The sequence below is a fragment of the Cygnus atratus genome, chromosome Z, assembly GCF_013377495.2.
Source record: "Cygnus atratus isolate AKBS03 ecotype Queensland, Australia chromosome Z, CAtr_DNAZoo_HiC_assembly, whole genome shotgun sequence".
In the NCBI taxonomy this organism is placed as follows: Eukaryota; Metazoa; Chordata; class Aves; order Anseriformes; family Anatidae; genus Cygnus; species Cygnus atratus.
The window spans coordinates 24953356-24975135 of record NC_066396.1 but is presented as its reverse complement, the minus strand read 5'-3'; the positions used below and the strand labels follow the sequence as shown (position 1 = coordinate 24975135).

At 38.0% G+C, this 21780-nt stretch overlaps 1 protein-coding gene across 2 annotated transcripts in view; it reads right to left on the bottom strand.

Moving 5' to 3' along the window:
- AP3B1 (adaptor related protein complex 3 subunit beta 1) overlaps positions 1–21780 on the bottom strand; it is a 172705-nt gene that overhangs the window by 82280 nt on the left and 68645 nt on the right. For both annotated transcript variants that reach the window (XM_035553476.2, XM_035553475.2), the window contains exons 12-15: positions 21420–21482; positions 20405–20537; positions 12984–13093; positions 1077–1253 (exon numbers count right to left, since the gene is read on the bottom strand). In XM_035553476.2, the coding sequence (XP_035409369.1) occupies positions 1077–1253; positions 12984–13093; positions 20405–20537; positions 21420–21482 (483 nt within the window). The remainder of the gene's footprint in view (positions 1–1076; positions 1254–12983; positions 13094–20404; positions 20538–21419; positions 21483–21780) is intronic.

The window sequence follows — 21780 nt, the reverse complement described above, 5'->3', positions numbered from 1 at the left end:
AGAAAGAACTCACCTTTTGTTACTCACCCATTTTAGACTATCTAACGCTAAGCATGAACAAAGGACAAGCATTTGTTCTTATCTGAATGGAAGGTGAGACAGTTCATCTCCCACATGCCCTACAGAATAAAGTCTCAGATGGATCAAGTCTGCAGTTGGATATAGCTATCAAGGAAAGAGAAGACACCACAGTTGCAGAGATGTGAGATCCTATGCTGTTAAAGCTACTGGAAAACAAAGAGGTCTAGCAGTCCAAGAAAAGCATATATATCTCAGACAACATATTCCTTATATATTTGGAAAACATTTTACAACCTTTTATAGTAATAATTGGAATTACAGTGAAAAATTAGTGTCAAGATGCTATATTCCATAGCTAGTAAGTGACAAAGTTCACAGTACTGTCATTGAGATGAATGAGGCAGTTGGCACCTCTCACAGCTATGGAGATCTAAATTCATCCTTCTGTATTATCTGACATTTTTAGACTATTACCAGAGATGATCAAAACCCACTCTCTTCACAAGGTATAGTGAAATAATAAGAAATACAGAGAAAAGGGAAAGCAGTTACTATATTTAAGATGAGCACTGATGGAAAGACATTGAGGCCTGTTGCCAGCATCTTCTTTCAGATACCCTGAACAAAAAAGGAGCAGCTTTTTGTTCAAATTGACAGCAGTCCCCTGAAAATTCTGCTCTGTGATCCAGAAAACAGCAAGTCACAGCTGAAAAATCTCCGGTCTGATATTACTTATACAATTTATATACTACTATACTATCTACTTACCTGAACTAAAAAATAAAATAAAATTCTACAAATCTCAATAAAAAGAGAGGCAAAAAGAAAAAAGTGATCTCATCAATATATTCATATTTACAGTACAGCCCATACTCAAGGACTCCTGTTTAGATTTGGGCTGTTAGACTTCTGAAAACCTGATGTTCAGCTTTTCTTCATAGAATAACATAGACTAGTTTTAGTTATTTATATAAAACAAGTTACCACTGGTCTATATAGACTGCACAAAAACCACTGTGACTTTAAATACATGCTCTTGAGTATTTAAGCCTTACCTGCTTTGAGTTTGTTAAATAGAGTTTTGCTCCCAAATTTAAGATCTGCAACTTTACAAGGTCATCTTCATTAGTGAAGCTCTTGGCCGTCTTTCTCAAAACATCAGGTGCAATCTTTGGAACCCGTTCACAGTACTCCCCAATGAGCCACAAGATGCTGGCTCTTGCTACTGGAACCTGAGAAAACATAACACACTCTAAGTTAACATATTCACAAAGAATATGTGTTTACTTGCACAGTGGTCAGTACGAAGTTAAAATACTACATAAACGCAATTGCCGTGAAAGAAATACAGACCCAAATTGAACCCTGTTCAACACACCCATTATGGTAGATTGAGTGTACATAGTCATGAAAGATGTTTATCTTCCCATATCATCCCAAAAACACACATTACAAGTTGAGAAGACAAACAGAGCAGGAATGCAAACAGAGAAATACAGAAGTGATATCTTCATGTTCACAGTACAAGGCAGTAGCCAGAAGAAAATCCAAGTCTTTGAGGTTCAGTTGGAAATGCTTGCCATGAGATTATGCTGAACACCATGCTGAAACACAACAGTGCTTTTTGTGACTATATTCATAGTTTTCAACTACACAGTTTCCAACAACACAGCTTTCTCAGCTCCTGCCCATCAATTTTAAAAGCATAGGAATTTAAGACTACTATTATCTTTCCTCCATTTTTGTTTAAAACTTTATGACAGTAAGATTCCTATTTTTGCAAATGTGCAAGGCATGCTGCACATTGAATTCTGTAGACTGGAGTTCAAAATCAGTTTTCTCCTTTTTGGAATAGGATCTAACTCCTTAAGTGAAAACATTCTGACCAGAAACTTCATATAGGTCTTTTTTTGGAGCTACTTGACTGCATTTCACTGAAATAACTGGAAGGAGCAGTTGTTGGATGAACTCCCAGTGCAGATGGTGCTGACTTAAAAAGCGCAGTACTGTCACAGATGGAGGGGAAAGCAGAATGGAACAACACAGAAGGAAGCTGAAGATCACACTTCATGCAAAGTTAAGCTATAAGCAGTCAGGAGTTACATGTAGTAATATACACACATGATTTTCAAATGTGGGCTATCCTATATTACCTGGTGGTCAAATTAAAAATTGCACTTGTGCTATATACCACCTGATAACATTTTTTTCCTTCCTGGAGTGGAAGGGAGAAAGCACGTGATGAGAAAATTCATTCAGGGAGAAACATGTCTTTGAGCACCATAGTTTGCAGATGCAATGGCAGTTCTACATAAATTCTTGTTCAACACATTTTGAAAAAAACATAACTGTTCTACCCTGTAAAATGACTGACTGTGGTTTAGAAAAAAATATATCAGGGGAAAGATTCCAACTATAATTGCAATTTCAGCTAATTTTTTTCAGCATTTTTTTCTAAGTAAAAACATGCACTAACATCTTCAATTACTTCCTGCACCATATACGTATCTTTTTAATAAGCTTACATTCAAATCAGTGTGAGCTCTGTGTTAGGTGAGATTCACAGGAGAAGACAAGCTCGAGAAATTCATCACTGAGATTCTCAAAACACTAGTTCTTACTATCTTATATTTATGTTTTAGTTACTTTTTCTGCATTTGTCCATAATTTATATTGCACGTATATGTGTCAGAACTACAACGGGAAACAACTGCTGAGAAGCCTACTCTTTAAGCATTTAGAATTTGGAAGTACTACTTTTCAGCTACAGTCATAAAAGTCAATAAATGCAAGTCAACTTGCAACCTTGCAAACTGCAACCAAGGTTCAGGATAGTATTTTCCAAACCATGGTCCACAGTCCCTAATAAATGTCTCACTAAACCATATTGAAGAAATACTGATTATATCCACAAGAAATTTTAATGATTAACCATGTTGTACTACTGCAGAAAGTTTGGGAATTTCTTTGAATAATATCAGCCTCAAAGTACCTGACTTTATATTGCACAGTGCTGCAAATACACAGATAACAAAAATATAAACAAAGGATTGCTTCTACTGAAAGAAAAATCAACTATATCATGGAAAGTGGTAACAGAGGAGTCCAACAACAACAAATCCCTCAACAAATCCCTCTGAAAAGACATTTGAGGGCAGAGACAACATAATTGGCAAAATATTGTATTTAGAGTGCTATAACACAGTGATGTAAGATACATAAATATAAATAAATATTGAATGAGATGAAGATAAAACTTTTTTGTGAATTGATAAAAAATTTAAATGGTCTTGGGACCTTCGGTATGGGAGAGGGGAACAAGCTGCTGAAAAACTGCTAAATATAAAAACTTCAAATGTACTTAGAAAATGTTCACTTGTAATACAGTAAGACTGATGTCATTACTGTACACTGATTTCAGAAGGGAAAGAGGTTATTTCTAATGTTCCAAAGGTTACACTGCATTAAGACCTCACTCCCAATCTATTATTTTAAATTGGGCTAAAGAATAGTAATTGAGTGGTACATTAAATTTTCCAGTATTGGAGCAGTTCAAGTTGCCTGCTGTACAGATAGATACTTCTAAATAAGAATATATGGGCAACTTCAGATTTCAATTATGCTAGATTTATTTTTCTTAAATATTTCATTATAGACTTGTTAAAAAATTAGAATTCAACAAGAGAACACCAACTACCCCATTTTGGGCAGCAGCCTATTAGAAACATCCCTTTTTCTATTACTGTCTTTTCATAAAGCAAAAATACCTCTTAAAGCAGACTAATTTCAAAAATAGTACATATTATGAAAGACAAATATTAGAATTATACTTTTCCCAGTCAAATCCAGGACTACACTTTAAAAGCACACTGTAATATTTACACTAATATTTATTTACACTGTAATATTTAGCACACTGTTATAGTCTCATAATTTTTCCTTCTATTAAACCAGATTGTAAAATGTAAATCTTGCAAAAATAATTTTAGAATGTTAAATAAGCAAAGCAAACAAAGCTTAGTTTGAAAAACAGTGACAACGGAAACCAGATAACATATCTCATGAGTGTGTGCCTTTTAATCAGGTGGTTAGCTTACTATATAAATATAGCATATATTAAACACAATTTTGTGCAATGAGAATCAATATCAATTAGTGATTTTTTGAATCAAACTCTAAGTGGAAGCCATTTTAATGAAAAGTATACTAGGAACTGATGAACCCAATGTTTCCGTGTCACTGGATTCATTTGGGGTCAAAATCACACAATATTTTCAGACTTCTTTTTTCCCTGTTTAAGTCTTCCAGTCCTCAGCTATGTAATGTCAAGTGCATGATCTTGCAGCCGTTGTTTCCAAAGTGTTCAAAACAGCAAACAAGAAATGAAGCCACTTCTAGACCTTCATTGCCTTTTCCAGTATAGCATAAGTAGGGACCCTGAATCGACAAAAATGCTGGAAATAATACTTCCATTATTCTGCCCTGCTCTGCATTGTCCTCAAAAGCAAACAGGATTGTAAATTACTTTGCCTTATGTTTTATTCTATCTGCCCTGAGCAAGTGGTTAAGTGCACTTCTCAAGCCTTGGTACCAGAAAGCAGTTTCTACAGCCATTTTAACCCATTACCTGTCTGGTGGACAATAAATAAGTATTTTGAAATAATAATAATAACAAACAAAACAAAACAAAACAAACAAAAAAAACAGCCAGACCCTTTCCCTTCAAATTAAGATTCTGGTTACTTACAGCAGTTAGAGAAAAACATCTATAAAGATTTAACACATCATTCTAAGCAGCACAATTCAAAAGTTATTGTTATTCAGCTCTAACCTTACTACACAAAATACCAGGCTAAAATACAACTTAAAATGACCAGTTTTGTTTATCTACATTTGTCACAAAACAAGTAGATATTCAAACAAATTGCAAATTAGGTCTCATTTTCTGCATCTTGAAATTGTAATTTTCAAAAGTTTATTTGGAATCAGAAATGGAAAGGGGATTTTGATGTGATAATGTCAAACTGTCAACATGAAGAAAAGGTACAAAAGAAAGTCTCAGCTGTTAACCCAATTTAATTAACCTAGCCTAGCCAATCCACTTGAAACTTAATTCAGATTAAAACTGCTACTATTTGCACTTGGACAAATTCTGGACTATAGGTGTTTCAAAACGAAGATATTTTCTAAAAAAAAAGTAGATATGATTATATAATGAGGAAATATTTTAAAAGCTTTTGAAAAAGTCCCTCATCAGCATCTTTGTAAAAACTCCGTCCTTTACCAGGTGGAAAGGTACCCTCATGAATTAAAAAGTACTAAAAAATATAAAAGACAGAAAAACAGTTACAAATAAAAGTTAAAACCATTAAATGTCCCTCAGGGACCTGTAGGAGAAAACATGCTGCTCAACAGATCTGCGAGTAACTGAGGAGTTATCTAGTAAGGTAACAAAGTCTGCTGACACAAAATTATTCAAGGTAATCTAAACTAAAACTGTGCTTGAAGAGTTGCAGGTGACTTATTAGTAATATTTTTTAATGCTCAGATGTGATGCAGATGGCCTTGAAATATCATCAACAGAACTTCAGAAAAAAAAATCTAAACATACTCACAGAATCCAAATGCTTTCTAGTGAAGAATATCTTGGGATCATAAACTACAATTCTTTGGAAATATTAACTCAATGTTCAGCAGAAGTCAAAAGGAAGACAACCATAGGAAAAGCAAGATCAAAAAGATCCAACAAAATCATTATGTCACTGCTTAAAATTTCTTCATATTCTGACTACTGTGTGCAAGTTCTGGCCTCCCCACTTCAAAAAACACACAGGTATCAGGAAAGACAAAGAGAAGAGGGAAAGGTTTATAAAAGATACAGAATACAGGTTATTTAGACTACAATTTTTGGATTACTGAACATGATGATGCTGATAGCAATCTCAAGCCTCCAGTCAGAGGCTGAGAAGGTATGTAGGAGGAACATCATAATCAACTTGCTCTTATATTTTAATTCTTATCCCTAAAGCAGCAATTATTGGCCACTGCTGAACATGAGGCTACTCTATTAAGAGGACTTTCAGACTCAGCCAGTATCACGACAACACATTAACAGATTAAAAGCCAAACGGTAACTTCTTCATGATCTTTAAAAAACCAGAAATTTACAGAGATCCAATCATTCTCATAATATCTTTAAAAAAAATAAAAACCACCACACACACACACACACACAAAAAAAAAAAAAAAACAGACCTTCAGTTACAGCTTTCGAAGTGTGGAGTGTGTGGAGGAAATAACCTGGAATATAGCTAGACTGAGCTGTTCTATGTACAGGTCTAGGGGGTACTCAAAAAATACCACACACAAAATAGATCTCATAGATCTTTGCTTAGGCACACCTGAGGTGAAAGTTTAAGGTATAAATGAGAACATACAAAAACAAAGGAAGAAAAATAGGCACTCTTTTTAGATATATAAGACACATTAGTTAAAGGGCAAACTGAAATAGACCTAGTCCTAAAGTTTTATTATAAAAAGAGTGAATTATCTACAAGAGCTCTGTATTTTTTAATTGAACTTCCTAACACTTATTATAGTTGGTCATATAATATTTAGCTTACTATACATCCTGTCACTTGCTAAATGGCTTCTGAAGATCTTCCGTATGAATAAGTTTCAGATCAGATAACCTGAAAGAAACGTTTCTATGGAAGATTTTTAGGCACCTCATCATTGACAGTTACAATTTCAGCTCAACACAAGTGAAGCTTATAACCACATTAGGGCAACAAATTCAGGCACCAACGAAAAACGTCATTCTATCCAGTTCCCACCAATTTTATTTTAGTGGTGAAGTGTTCAACATTTACCTAAACTAAAACATGGCAAAACAATCAAAAGATTCATTTTTACTTTACATGTTTGCTTTTTTTTTTTTTTTTAACTGTATATAGTTCTGTTCATTCTTTCTGCTGTTTTACATACTATTAAATTAAACTAAACTCCATTCTAAGAAGCACCAAACAATTTCTTTGCTCGCACTCCCCCACCCCCCAGCTACTTTCAAGCTCACTCAATATTTGGTTGCTTCTCCTTTGTCTAAATGCAAGAGTCCTTTCAAGACAGTGGTATGCTTTTGCATAGAGAATAAGGTAGGTCTCTTAAATTTAAATCCAAATTGAAAAACGAGCATAGAAAAACTTTCCTAACAGAAGAGGTCAGTAAAAACAGAGAGCTGTTGAAAAGCTAGGGCTGGGCAATCAATAACCACATGAAACTCAGCAAGAGCAAGTGCCAGATCCTTCACCTGGGATGGGGCAACCCTGGCTATACACACAGGCTGGGGGATAAGAGGCTGGAGAGCAGCTCCACAGAAAAGGATCTGGTGGTTCTGGTTGACAGCAAGATGAACATGATTCAAAAGTGTGCCCTGGCATCCAAAAGGGCCAGCCAGACCATGAGATGAATCACGAATGACATTACATAGTCAGTCAAGGGATGTGGTTGTCCTGCGCTGGTACGGCCTCACCTTGAGAATTCTATGCAGTTTTGGGAGCCGCAATAGAAGAAGGACATCAGACTAATCAAGAGCCTCCAAAGGAGGACTACAAAGATGGTTGAAGGGTCTAGAGGGCAAGATGTATGAGGAGCGGCTGAGGTCCCTTGGTTTGCTCAGCCCAGAGCAGAGCAGGCTGAGGGGAGGCCTCATGGCGGCCTGCAGCTCCCTCACGAGGGGAGCGGAGGGGCAGGCGCTGAGCTCTGCTCTCTGGGGACAGCGACAGGACCCGAGGGAACGGCATGGAGCTGGGAGAGGGGAGGGTCAGGCTGGGTGTCAGGGAAAGGTTCTGCACCCAGAGGGTGGTCGGGCACTGGGACAGGCTCCCCAGGGCAGCGGTCACAGCACCAAACCTGATGGAGATCAAGAGGTGTTTGGACAACGCTCTCAGACACATGGTCTGATTTTTGGATGGTCCTGCATGGAGCCAGGAGCTGGACTTAATGATCATTGTGGCTACTTTGGGATATTCTATGATTCTATGAAAATAAACATCTGTGTAAAACATGCCTCAGCAAAAGTATATGTGCCTGTGTGTGTACATATGTGTATTTTGCGTTTATGCTGTGTCAGGAATAATTTCTTTTTGTCTTTATACCCTGTAGCAGACAAAAACTGAGGCAACTATGTTGCTAACTTGCAATCATTCTTGCCTACTGTGAGATAATCATTTAAATTACATGGGCAAACCTAAGAAATTTCAGTAATGTTTTATTAGATAATGAAATTTTAAACTCACATCCCCAGCAGTTATAAAATCAAAGTATTGCTTTCTAAACATGAATAAAAATCTTTATCCCTTTCAGAAGTGTCTGAAGCAATTTTCAAACATTTTCAAAAGTGCAAATTATTTCAGGATAATGATACAGCATTGGGAAAGCTATTCATCGTAAACAAGATTTTCTTCCAAATTTATTCCTTAATCCAAATTTCTAAAAAATCTGAGGAAGATAAATTTAGGGCAGCTGTTATTCAAAAATTACAGTGAAAGTTGTCAAGATTTAAAACAACCATCCTGGAAAGCCTACAGCATCACCGTCACAGCTCCTTTCTTGAACAAGAGGCAGGGTTCAGATTCAGATTTTGATTTTTGGTTTATTTCTATTACCACTCTTTTCCACAGACTGTTCTCCAATACCACCATCTTCTGTTACTCTGTACAGCCTCATTACTGTAGAATGCTAGTATGTCACAGTGGTTCAAGTACTGCATATCTTGTTTTTCCCTTTATCCAACATAAAAAAATGTTATTTTCAAAAAAGTTCCCTGTATTTATAACATGAAATACTTTCACTAAGGTATTAATTTAAAAAAAATAGCTATAAAAATTTACAAATGTTAAATACGATATTTATGAAATATTTATTTTCTCTCGTATAATAAACATGCGTTAGTAAGATGACAAATCCATTTGGAGAAGTGCCAGAAAATGCATATGATAAGATTATCCACAACTTACAAGGCTGTAATTATTAATCAAATTATTGCTCATATTTTCTGAAAACACAGGTGATTGTTATAAAATAAGTAATACTTATTTGACATATAATTAGCAGCAGTATCTCAGCCTCTTTAAATTCTGGATATGAACAATTACTGTACAATTATATTGTCTCTACATAAACTATGAAGTTTGACTAACAGTTCTGAAACACGTTTCAGTAGCCAAAGATTTATTTGTTTAATCATAGAATGGTTTGGGTTGGAAGGGACCCTTAAGGATCATCTGGTTTCAACCCTGCCTTGGGCAGGGAGGGACACCTTCCACTAGACCAGGCTGCCCAAAGCCCCATCCAACCTGGCCTTGAACACTTCCAGGGATGGGGCACCACGTTCTCAGGACAGCCCGTTTCTGTGCCTCACCACCCTTATAGCAAAGTTTTTTTTGCTCTAAATCTAACCTCTTTTGGTCTAAAGTCACAATCCATTGTCTTATCACTACATGCCCTTGTAAAAAGTCCCTTTCCAGTTTTCTTGTACGGACCCTTTAGGTTCTGGACGGCATGTTCAGAAAGAATGGACTGAGAAGACCACGCCCTTTTTCTTTTATCATTCCAAACTTTCCCAAATTTATAACTATTGAAAATAGAAGATTCACTGATTTAGAAACTATTTACTGCTCAATCTTCATTTGGGGAGAGGACAAGGGGCAATGGTCAAAAAATGGATCACAGAAGGTTCTGCACCAACATGCGAAAGAACTGCTTCACAGTGAGGGTGACGGAGCACTGGAACAGGCTGCCCAGGGAGGTTGTGGAGTCTCCTTCTCTGGAGATATTCAAGGCCCATCTGGACGCCTACCTGGGCAACCTGCTCTAGGGCACCTGCTTTGGCAGGGGGGTTGAACCCAATGATCTCTTGAGGTCCCTTCCAACCCTTAAATTCTGTGATTCTGTGATCAATAAACATGTAATTAATTCTATGAGACTGAACTGTCTTATTTATAGCATCTACAGAAATATAATTATTGAGAGATCAACTTCAGCTACCGTTGGGGCACAATGCTGTGGTGGTTTTAACAGCTAAGCAGCTGAACTCCACCACAAGTGCTCTCTCACTCCTCTCCTCAAAGGGAAAGGGGGAGAAAACACAATGAAAAGGGCTTAGGGGCTGAGATAAGGACAGGGAGATCACTCAACAATTATAGTCATGGGCAAAAGAGACTCAGCATAGGAAGATTAATATATTTATCAACTATACTAACAGGCTAGAACACTGAGAAGCTCAAAGAAAACTATAACCACCTTCCCCCCATCCACCCCCTTCCACCTTCTCCCCTCAAGAGGCACAGGGGAATGGGGAATCGGGGCTGCAGTCAGTCCCTGACACTTTATCTCCACTACGCCTTCATGGTCACTCTCTGCCCCTGCTCCATGTGCGGTCTTTCCCACAGGATGCCATCCTTCCTGAACTGAGCCTGCGGGGCTGCCCACAGGCAGCAGCTCTTCAAGAACTGCTCCCGCATGGCTCCGTACCACGGGGTCCATCCCCCAGGAGCAAACTGCTCCAGCACGGGTCCCCCACATGTGGGCGGCAGCTCCCCCCAGACCCCCTGCTCCTGCGTGGGCTCCTCTCCACGGGCTGCAGCTCCGGCCCGGGGCCTGCTCCTGCGGGGGCTCTCCATGGGCCGCAGCCTCCTCCAGGCCACATCCACCTGCTCCACCGGGGGCTCCTCCACGGGCTGCAGCGTGGAGATCTGCTCCATGTGGGACCCATGGGCTGCAGGGGGACAGCCTGCTCCACCAGGGGCCTCTCCACAGGCCGCAGGGGAACTGCTGCTGCCTGCCTGGAGCACCTCCAGCCCTCCTGCTGCACTCACCTGGGGGGCTGCAGGGGGTCATTGCTACTATGGTTGCTATATGTCATGTCAATAGTATTACAGTAAGAACCACCCAAACTGATAGGAGATTGAATCTCAATGGAGCTGGGCAAGTACAGCAGTGATGGAACTGCCAAGCACAGTGGTGATGGAACCAGAGCTGGCTTCAGCACGCATCAATCCAATAACACATACCATCTCTCCTGCCCTGAAGGACTATTGTGACAGATGGAACACAAAGTCATAGACTAAATGAACTCAGTGGACATTTTAGAAGGATAGCCCATTGACAAATGGAATGATACCTGTGTGTATATATGAAAGGTCAGGAGATTGATGGTAGTCAGTGAAAATGTATTGGAAAGTGTGGGACCCGATCAAGATGTAAGTAGTATAGAATAATCGATATCATCCTGGTTTCAGCTGGGATAGAGATAGGTTTCTTCCTAGTAGCTGTTATGGTGCTGTGCTTTGTATTTGTGATGAAAAAAGTGCTGATAACACACAAAAAACAATGTTTTAGTTGTTCCTGAGTCAAGGACTCTACTGCTTCCCATGCTGCACTGCCAGAGAGGAGCCTGGGGGTGCACAAGAAGCTAGGACGGGACACAACAAGCACAGCTGACCCAAACTGGCCAAAGAGAAATCCCATACCATATAATGTTATGTTACCATAAAACTAGGGTGAGTTGGCCAGGGCCATTGCTCAAGGATTGGCTGGACATTAGTCGGCTGGTGGTGAGCAAGTGTAGTCCGCATCACTTAGCGTCATAGAATGGCTTCGGTTGGAAGGGACCTTAAAGATCACCTAACTCCAATCCCACTGCCGTAAGCAGGGATGCCACCCCATAGATCAGGCTGGCCAAGGCCCCATCCAGGCTGGCCCTGAACACCTCCAGGGATGGGGCATCCACAACTTCTCTGGGCAACCTGTGCCAGTGTCTCACTACCTTTACAGTGAAGAATTTCCTCCTAATGTCTTGTCTAAATCTATCTTCTATTAGCATAAGACCATTCCGCCTTGTCCTATCATTATCTACCCGAGCCATCCTTCTCTTCCAAGCTATCCTTCTCCATCCTTTTTATAAGACTCCTTTAAGTATTGAAAGGCTGCAATGAGGTCTCTGGAGCCTCTTCTTCTCTAGGCTGAACATCCCCAGCTCTCTCAGCCTTTCATCATAGGAGAGGTGCTCCAGCCCTCTGATCATCTTTGTAGCCCTCCTCTGGACTTGCTCTAACAGGTCTACATCGTTCTTATGCAGGGGTTTCCAAACCTGGATGCAACACTCCAGATGGAGACTCACAAGGGCAGAGCAAAGGGGGATAATCATCTCTCTCGACTTGCTGGCCACTCCTCTGTTGATGCAGCCCAGCACACAGTTGGCCTTTTGGGCTGCAAGTGCACATAGCTGGCTCATGTTCAGCCTTTCATCCACCAGGACCCACAAGTCTCTCTCCGCAGGGCTGCTCTCAATGAGTTCTTCTCCCAGTCTGTGCTCCTGTCTAGGATAACCACCTCTTTGGTTCTTGCACTTTTTTTTTTTTCAATTCTCTCCCCCATCCCACTGGGGTAGGGGATGCATGAGGGCAAGAGTGTGTGTAAACAGTTGTGTGGTGCTTAGCTGCCTACCAGTTTAAACCACGACCAGAGGTACCAAAAAAAGATTTAGAATACAGTGTTTTTTAAACTCCACCCCATATCATTAAGAGAATAGTTTGAGAATCCTCAACTTCAGTTCACTCCCTTGCCCTTATTTTCATTTCAGCTTACCCACTCCATGCTCTGAAGTCTAAATACATTTTATTTTGTCATAACGGTACTAGCAATACTAAATATTTCAAGTATTTCTTAAAAAATAGCCTCCCAAATTTCAGGCATAAATGGATCCATCTGATAACTTCTATTTCCTCTTCCTTAAAATGAGAAAAAAATGTATTTTATGAAAAGTAAAAAATTTTTAAATTTGTTCTACTTCTCTAATACAGTTCTTTCTTTCCTTGGTTCAAATTCAAAGGAGATGGTGTGATTTTTATGAGTCAACAAGGAAAATATTAGTTAACAAGGCAATGTGCAAAAATACTCACTGTAATGTTATCCAAGAGTTTGGCCATATGTTTAATAATTTCACCATGGTGTGCTGGCTGGGTTTGTAGCAGTTTCTTAATGACAACAACACTTTCAGCAACCACAGTTTCTGTTTAAGACAAAGCAAATTATTACTTTTAAAAGCATTTATGCAGAAGAAAAAAGTCATAAATAATTAACTGCAAAAGATGTTATCAGCTTTCAAAATGTGTTTTGCAGAAGTGAATTCTATTTGCTTGGTAACAAAGATGTAAACCACTCCACTAAGTAATACAAAGTTCAGCTTCTGGAAGCAAGTTATAAGCAGCAAAAAGGACAAAGCAATGTTCTAAATGTAAAAATATTATCCTACCACAGCCTTTTTTTTGAAATTGCCTTTTAGTAAAGCCGTTTGTATTTCTCCTTTTCAAACTGAGGAACAGCACAAAAAATATCTGTTTTTTATTGAAATTACGTATATTCATAAGCAATTTGGTATCGGCATTAAAAATACAAACAGTTCAAAGAAATACACAATGTTAAAAGTGACAGCTCATTCTTAAACAAAAGAAACAGCTAAACATTTCTGTTGCACTTTTCCACCTTCCAAACAGTCTCTCTCAGATCTGTAACCTAATCTCTAGTACATTCAAATGAAGCTTCTAAATGGGCAAGCTGTTGTAAGATTTATGTCAAAGTCATGCATTGGACTGCTTAACTACTGTAGCAAGTAACATTCACAGCCTGATCAACTTGTATGAAATGTGCAATTTTTGAAGCTGAAAAAAAACCACTGGTGCAGAGGTAAGCCTCTATGCAAGAGTAAACTCATCCTGTAAGGAAAGATGAAGTAAAGTCAAACATAGCCAAAGCTGAAACCAAAACAAAAGACTACTGCAAGAGTTCAATGTAATTCTAATTTTCATTTATACTATAGAAAGGAAGTAGCTATTTTTACTTAAGTACCAATGTTTAAAACAAAGAAGAAATACAACTACCATTCCTTAAACATCTCAGAAATATTCCTACCTTTGAGGAGTTAAACTGACACATGGACCATTCATCCCACAATCAAGAAAGATGAAGTTTCAAAAGTACAGTATGGGGAAGAGATTTTTTTTTTTTTTTTTTTTTAGAAAGCAAACTTATTTGTAGAGTATGGCTATTCAAAAGCTCTGAATATGTATCATTATGGCATAAGCCTCTGAGAAACTTAAATTCTAGCTTGCAGCTTTTGTGTCATCCTTTATTTGACATGACATCTCAATCATTTTTCTAACTAATTGTTTGAAGCAAGGTTAACACCGCAAAGAGGAAACCATAACACATATACTTATATATCTCAAGGTTTTCCATAATCTTAAAGACCAATTCAACTGCAATTGTATTTTGTCCACCTTCTTACTGCAGATATTAAAATAAGAAAATTCTTAAAATTTTAAAATGTCAACCTGGAATTTTTAGAGTGAGAGAAATTAGTAAAACAACCTCCATCCTTGAGTGTTTTGTGATACTACTTAACAGGGGGAATGGTTAAGCAAACTAAAAATGAACCCAAAAGACTGAGGTGGACATGAAGTCATTATTAAAAATATTGTTGACAACATTGAACTAATCATGATGAACTTAAGTGCAGATTATGAAGTGTCAACTTGGGAAATACTTTACTGCAGTCTGTGGAAGCAAATTTAGAGAACTGAATCAGAACTGTAAAATGGTTCCATGAGTCTAGATACCAAAAAAGAAAGTAAAAACAAAAGTATGTATTTATAATTAATGTGTTTATATTAGAATAAAGGCTGATTTAATTTAGAAAAGAGAGGCTTTCCAAGGCTTGTTTTGCGCACATGAAGAATCCCAAAAATGAGTACATAACATATGCATCTAGTCAAAGACACAAAGATACTAGCTTTTATATCCTATAAGTAAAATCAGAAAACATAAGAAAGAGAGAAAATTATTAGCATTGTGAATGGCTATTATGAAAATTTTAAAATGTAAATCTGCTACAATTATCTAAGAAGTAGTACGTGTAAGACAAGGATAAATGAATGCAAAAGTTGTGAAACAAGTGTAAATTATTTTATATCTAAAGGTCATAGAAAGCAAGTCAAATTTTTAAAATAAAGAATAAATACATCAGAAAAGCTCGTCGGGAAAACCTTAACCAATAAAAGGAAACTACAGGGGGTATTAGCAACTTTTCATAAGTCTTAGTATACTAAGTCACAAGCCATAGTAAAAATCTCAGTATGTTCATTGTTAGTTTTCAAACAATTCAAACAATTTCTAGGCAATATGGTAATGGCTACTCTGACTAGAATAATCTCTGAAGACCCTGGAGCATGAGCTCTTCTCTGAAACTTAACATCTATACAGTCACACACCACAGTCCCTGAAGAATGACAAATTCCCAAAACCCTAAAATATACTCAGTTACACAACATTCCATTTCATCAAATAATGATGTGTTTCTAAAGCTAACAATGTAGTGGACAATAACTTGTGGGGAATGAATTAAGAATCTTTTCATAATTGAGAAGTTGGCCACATTACAACAGAAACTCGGAAAAACAACCTAGCAAGATGCATATTACCAGTGAACACTCAAAAGCTGCATTCTGAAATACTACATTTTATACAACTGATGTTCTATCTGATTTTTTTCCAATACTTAACAGATACATGTGGAAATTAAAACACAGAACTGAAGGCCAATTTATCCACATTCTGTAATTTAAATAAGCACTATTTCTAAAAGCTGCAAAATTACTTCTGCTATTTTTTAGAAAAATGTATTGATCGAATTTCATAGCAAGCCCTACAAGTAACTAATTTGTGTTGTTTAGAAGGTTATGCAAATGATTCAAACTAATGTTAAAAGGTAATTATTAAGAGCTAGGTACCAAGACAAACCTTAAATTTCTTCTTTTCAGAATTGCCTGAAATCTGTGTTTTCACCTGGTTTATTTTTCCACACTTACAGTAAAGTCAACTCAACTCTGAAATCACAGTATACACATTAACTACACAATACATAGAGCTGGTTTTCTTTTACTTCATTCTAACCGTAATTCTAGTAGGCAGGTAATAGTTACCTGAGGTATTAACAGTTCCAGTGATTTTAGGACTTGCCTGTTCAAATTTGTATAAATTACTAGGGAAAAATAAAATCATTTTCACTGTGCTTCCAAAAATTGTTTTTACATTGTTTATTATCCATAGATTTCAAATTTCAACAGGAAAGGAAAGCCACCTGAGAAAAACCTGCAGGTTCTCTAGTATATTCACTTCAGACAGACAAAACGGACTTCTTATAATCCCGTCTGTCTCTTTCATCTAAAATGACTTTTGTCATCTTAGTAAAGCCCGCAGCCAGCTCAAATTTTCAAGGCAATTGCTAATGGAAATGTATTAGTGAAATGCCAAATGTCACACCAAAGAGCCAAAATAACTTTTCTGTTTACGCTTCCTTCAGCAGATGAGGAATGAAAATAGTTCTAAGACCTCAACATGGCTTCCAAAAACAAGGCTGGGAAAGAGCAGATCCTCCCGGAAACTATGCTAAGAAACATTGAAAATAAGGAGGTGATTGGTGACAGCCAACTTCACTACAGGCAAACCATGCCTGACAAATCTGGTGGCTCTCTACAACAGGGTTACAGCACTGGTGGATAGGGAAAGAGCAACTGAAATCATCTACCTGGACTTGTGCAAAGCACTTGATATTGTCCTGCATGATATCCTTGTCTCTAAACTGGAGAGACGGAATTGATGGATAGACCACTCAGCGGGTAAGGAATTGGCTGGATGGTTGCACAGAGAGTTGTGGTCTATGGCTCAAAGTCCAAGTTGAGATCAGTGACAAGTGACATTCCTCAGGAGTTGATACTGGGACCCATGCTGTTTAACTTCTTTGTCGGTGACACTGACAAGGGGAATCAAGTGCACTCTCAGCAAGTTTGCTATGACACCAAGCTATGAGGTGCAGTCAACACAATGGAGGGAAGGGATGCCATCCAGAGTGATGTAGGCAGGCTTGAAAGGTGGGCCTGTGAGAACTCCAAGTTCAATAAGGCCAAGTGCGAGGTCCTGTCCCTTGTGTCAGGGACAGGCTTGGCAATGCCAAGCAAAAATACTGGTTGGGTGGAGAATGGATTGAGAGAAGCTTTGAGGAGAAGGACCTGAGGGTGTTGGTTGATAAGAAGCTCAACATGAGCCAGCAATGTGCACTGACAGCCCATAAAGCCAACCGTATCCTGGGCTGCATGAAAAGAAGCAGGACTAGGAGGTTGAGGGAAGTGATTCTCCTCCCCATGTACTCTATTCTTGTGAGAACACACCTGAGTGCTGCATTCAGCTCTGGGGCCTCCAGCACAAGAAGGACATGGGTCTGTTGGATCGAGTCCAGAGGAGGGCCACAAGGATGATCAGAGGGCTGGAGCACCTCTGCTATGAAGATAGGCTGAGAGAGTTGGGGCTGTTCAGCCTGGAGAAGAGAAGGGGAGACCTTAAAGAGACCTTAAAGGGGTCTTCCAGTACCTAAAAGGGCCTATAATAAAGCTGGAAAGGGGCTCTTTGTCAGGGAGTGTAGTGATAGGACAAGGAGTAATGGCTTTACATTAAAAGAGTGAAGAGAGTTAGATTAGATATAAGGAAGAAATTCTTTATTCAGAGGGTGCTGAGGCACAGGTTGTCCAGAGAAGCTGTGAATGCCCCAATCCCTGCAGGTGTTCAAGGCCAGACTGGATGGGGCTTTGGGCAACTTCATCTAGTGGAAGGTGTCCCTGCTCATGGCAGGAGGGTTGGAATTAGATTATCTTTAAGATCCCTTCCAACCCAAACCATTCTAATGATTCTATAAGAAGAAAACTGCTCTTGAAGTTTTGTGTGTTTATGAGTGCACTTTTAAAAGCTAACTTTCCCCTGTTCAGGGAAGCAGGGGGCTATGGTAAAACAAAACTAAGTAAAAACCACATTTCAATAACAGAAGTCCATGCAGAAACTAGAGAGTTCTATGATGAGATGCCTAGAGAGTTCCATGGAGAGTTATCCCAGCTGGGCTTAACTGGCTGCTGAAGAGGCAGCTTTAATTATACTCTGCCTCTCAGCACCAAAGATCCAGAATGATTCTTGGCTCAGCTCCCATGCTAGATAAACCGTGGCTTTTCAGTAGAGACCTTTCCAGAACAAGACCAACAGAATGGGAAGGCAGTTTTGCCATAAGCTCATTCTTTATGATTCTGTTTTGATTTGGTAGAATTAATTTGTCCACCTTTCTTCTATGCTAAAGTGAATTCCCCACAATGATAAAACAGTGCAGAGAAGAGAGAGCTGATTCTGCTTTCTGGGATCCCAGAACCTACTAGACTTAGCAAATTGGGCTTCATGCTATGCAGAGGGAGCTGAACTGCTTCCAGTTTTGGAACAACCATGTAGGTAGTGGCAAGGCAAGCAGCTTGCTTGTACACTTTAAGAATGAAAGCTGGAGGAAAGCAGGATTAACCATGACAACTGAATTCTAGTTCTCCTACATGTACCGAATTGTTTTTTACTCCCTCCCATGCTCAAGGCTCTTCATGTTCAACAAGCTGTGACTACCAGAAATTTCCTGCTTCCTAAGGAAAGGTACCATGTAAGTTAAGCCATTCAACTCACTTTTTAGAAAAAGACACTGCGCATATGGTAAAGGAACTTGCCAGTTGCCAGGTTTAAAAGTTCTTAAATGTGTCCCTTGCGGTCTTCCAAAATAGTAAGCACAAGAAGATTATGGTTAGATTTATAAAATAAAGTAATAAAAAGTCTTTCAGGACCTTCAGAAGTACTTGCTAGACAATTACTTAGAACCAGTCAAGACAACTAATCTTGTTGAGACGTACCTTTATATACGTGCACACATTTATACGAATAAATATGTATTTTGTGTGTGTGTGTGTGTGTATAAACATATATGGAATTATTTTGAAGAAAATCTTAACTTGAGAAGTTATAATTAAAAAAAGCTGTTTTTTCTTATCTGGGTTCCTTATTAGCAGAAAGAAAAACCATGCAAGAAAACAAAAAGGAAGAAAATGTGGATTTGTACATGCTGAAAGGAGCCTACCAACCTAGAGGAACATTGCTAATAGAATTAAAAGGAATCAAGAGTAAACTTTGAAGGTAGTATTTCTAATACGGTCACATTCATGAACTGTAGTACAAAAAAACTTACCCAAGTCCCATTGCAGAAACTGCCTTATAACACAACACTGGAATACATTTTAAACACAGTGGATAACTAGAAATGCACAGAGGGAAAAAAGGTCCGGAGCAATATGAAATTAAAGGTACATAGATTAAAACTAGCAAGCTACACACTGAGGCCTCTCAGAAATTTCTGTTATGAGGTTAAGCAGGAGAGAAGGAGGACTTGCAGAGTATAAATCAAACAAGAGAAAGTTCTGAACACATCAGTGGGTCACACTGGTAGGACTACACCCTACCAAAGCAATGTCCCTAATAAAGGCCTTCTTAGGATTATCAGAAAAAATATATCCAATAGATATGAAGAGCAATCAATGCTGCTTTTCAAAGCTTAGAGTAGATCTCATCTGTGTTCTCTGTACAATTCTGATTACTCTATCCCCCCTCGCCAATGAAAAAAAAAAACATGCTTCTCCTCCTTTTCCTTATATTATTATTTTTGACTATTTCTGTCTCAACTCTATTTCTGATATTTAACAACATCCATGTTGACTTCACATTTTACAATCATTTTCTAATTATCTTATTGACCTCCTTCTGCATAATATTCCTTGGTAACTAGTCAGAATATACAATATTATCAGGTATTGATTTACAGTGCTACTATATCCTATTTGATTTTATCTAATTCTTGTTCTATTTCTTGCAACTACATATCACTATATAAAAATAGCAGAAGACTAAACTATAAGAACAAAACAAATTTGGGACTGTTTATACTAAAACTATTTAATATGTTTTTTCCAGTAAGGCACTGATGTACTAAAAAGCCATTCCAAGCTTTCAGCACCCTCTACAGGATAACTGTTTTGATGCAATTGAACACATAACAGCAAAACTTCTATCATCTAGGATACTCACAACAGTACACTTCAACAATTAAAGACATTTTGAGAAAAAACGGGTGAACTCATCATTGCAGGCAACAAGAATTTAATCTCACTAACAAAAGAGAGAACAAATACCCAGTGATTATGAGAGCACAAAAGAGAAAACAAGTACCTAGTGATTATGAGAGCATTTTGACATGATTCAAACAAGCACCAAAGTCACTATTTTTATCCAGCTATGTCACTGAAATTCTTACACAAGCCAAGCTTCTGTATACTTTATTGTGTGATCTGCTCTGTGCAGTTCCTATTAAGAAAAGGTTTCAAGCCATCAGCCACTCAGAAAACAGACAGAACATTTAGCTTACCATCTCTGTTGGACAGCAAACATACAAGGCCATTAAGGCATGTGTCAGTCACTTCCGTGATGTTAGTTGCACATCTGCCTATAGCCTGAATAGTAGCTGCAGCAAACTGTTTATCTTGGCTCTTCACATAAGTCTATGGAAACAGGGTTTCCATTAGTCAATACATAAGTCTTGTCAAAAGGAAACTTACCATGTTGTCCTCTTACGACAAACATATTGTATAATACATTCAATCTAGACAGCTATACCACATGTTAAAAGTTATACCTTTCCATATACCTTGTCACTTCCAGAAGACATTTTGTTGCTGGCTTTGGTCACCCACGGCCATGGGATCCTCTGATTTCAAGGAAGCCAAGGGCAGGGGGCAATTACCCAAAAACAGCAATTAGTTTGCGTGCAAGGTTGGAAGAGTTGATGAGCTTTCTCTTCAAGGAAGTTTCAGTTCATTTAACCAGAAGCATCTGTGAAACTATGAATAACCTACCTGCCTGAGAACTAGTATATTTCAGAGAAATCCAGCCAGAGAACTGAAGCAATGAAACTAGATGTCATATGCAAAGAGGAAAGAACTTTTTCACAATATATGCAAAACGTTTTGCTGATACAGGACTTACAGAAATGAGGTTTAACAATATCTGCTAATGACCAAAAATTAACAAAATTAAGACACTATTTTCTAAAGTGTCAGTCAAGTTGGTAGAACATGTTTTACAGAATTTGGAATGGTTGAGTTCTTCTCAACTGTTTTTGTTTGTTTGGTTGGTTTCTTTTTTTTTTTTTTTTTTTTGAAGTTAGAAAGAGTAAGAAACAAAACACTGAAACTTTTCACATAGAAAAAGCACCATTATCCATTATGATACGAGACAGTTTCACTTCAATTCCAAGAACACTTTATTCTGGAAAAGATGTTAACTTGAAAATATTAAGACTAAGACTCTAGATGAAACATCCAATAATGGCAATTGGACAACAGAAAGCATTTCATTTCAAAAGAATACATTTTTGCACAAACCTGGAATTCTCGTAGCAGAGTTGATATGTTGGCTTCATTTGCTAAATTTGTCAAGATTTCAAGCTGAAAGAAAAAAAATATTAAAAGCTAAAATGAAATTCTATAAACAGTATCACATATACACAATAATTTTATTGCATATAAATAAATTATAATACTATTAAATGTACTACTTGGAATTCAATAGTGTATACCAGATTTCAGAATAAACTGATAGCAACATTGCACTCAGGAGGAAAATTCTCCTTGCAAGCACATGCAAGGTTTTCAAAACAGGACTCTAGGGTTCAGTGATGCATTTTCTATGAGCTCTAGTTTTACAGTGTTGCACTGCATATCAAATGGACCTGAAATACTTCCA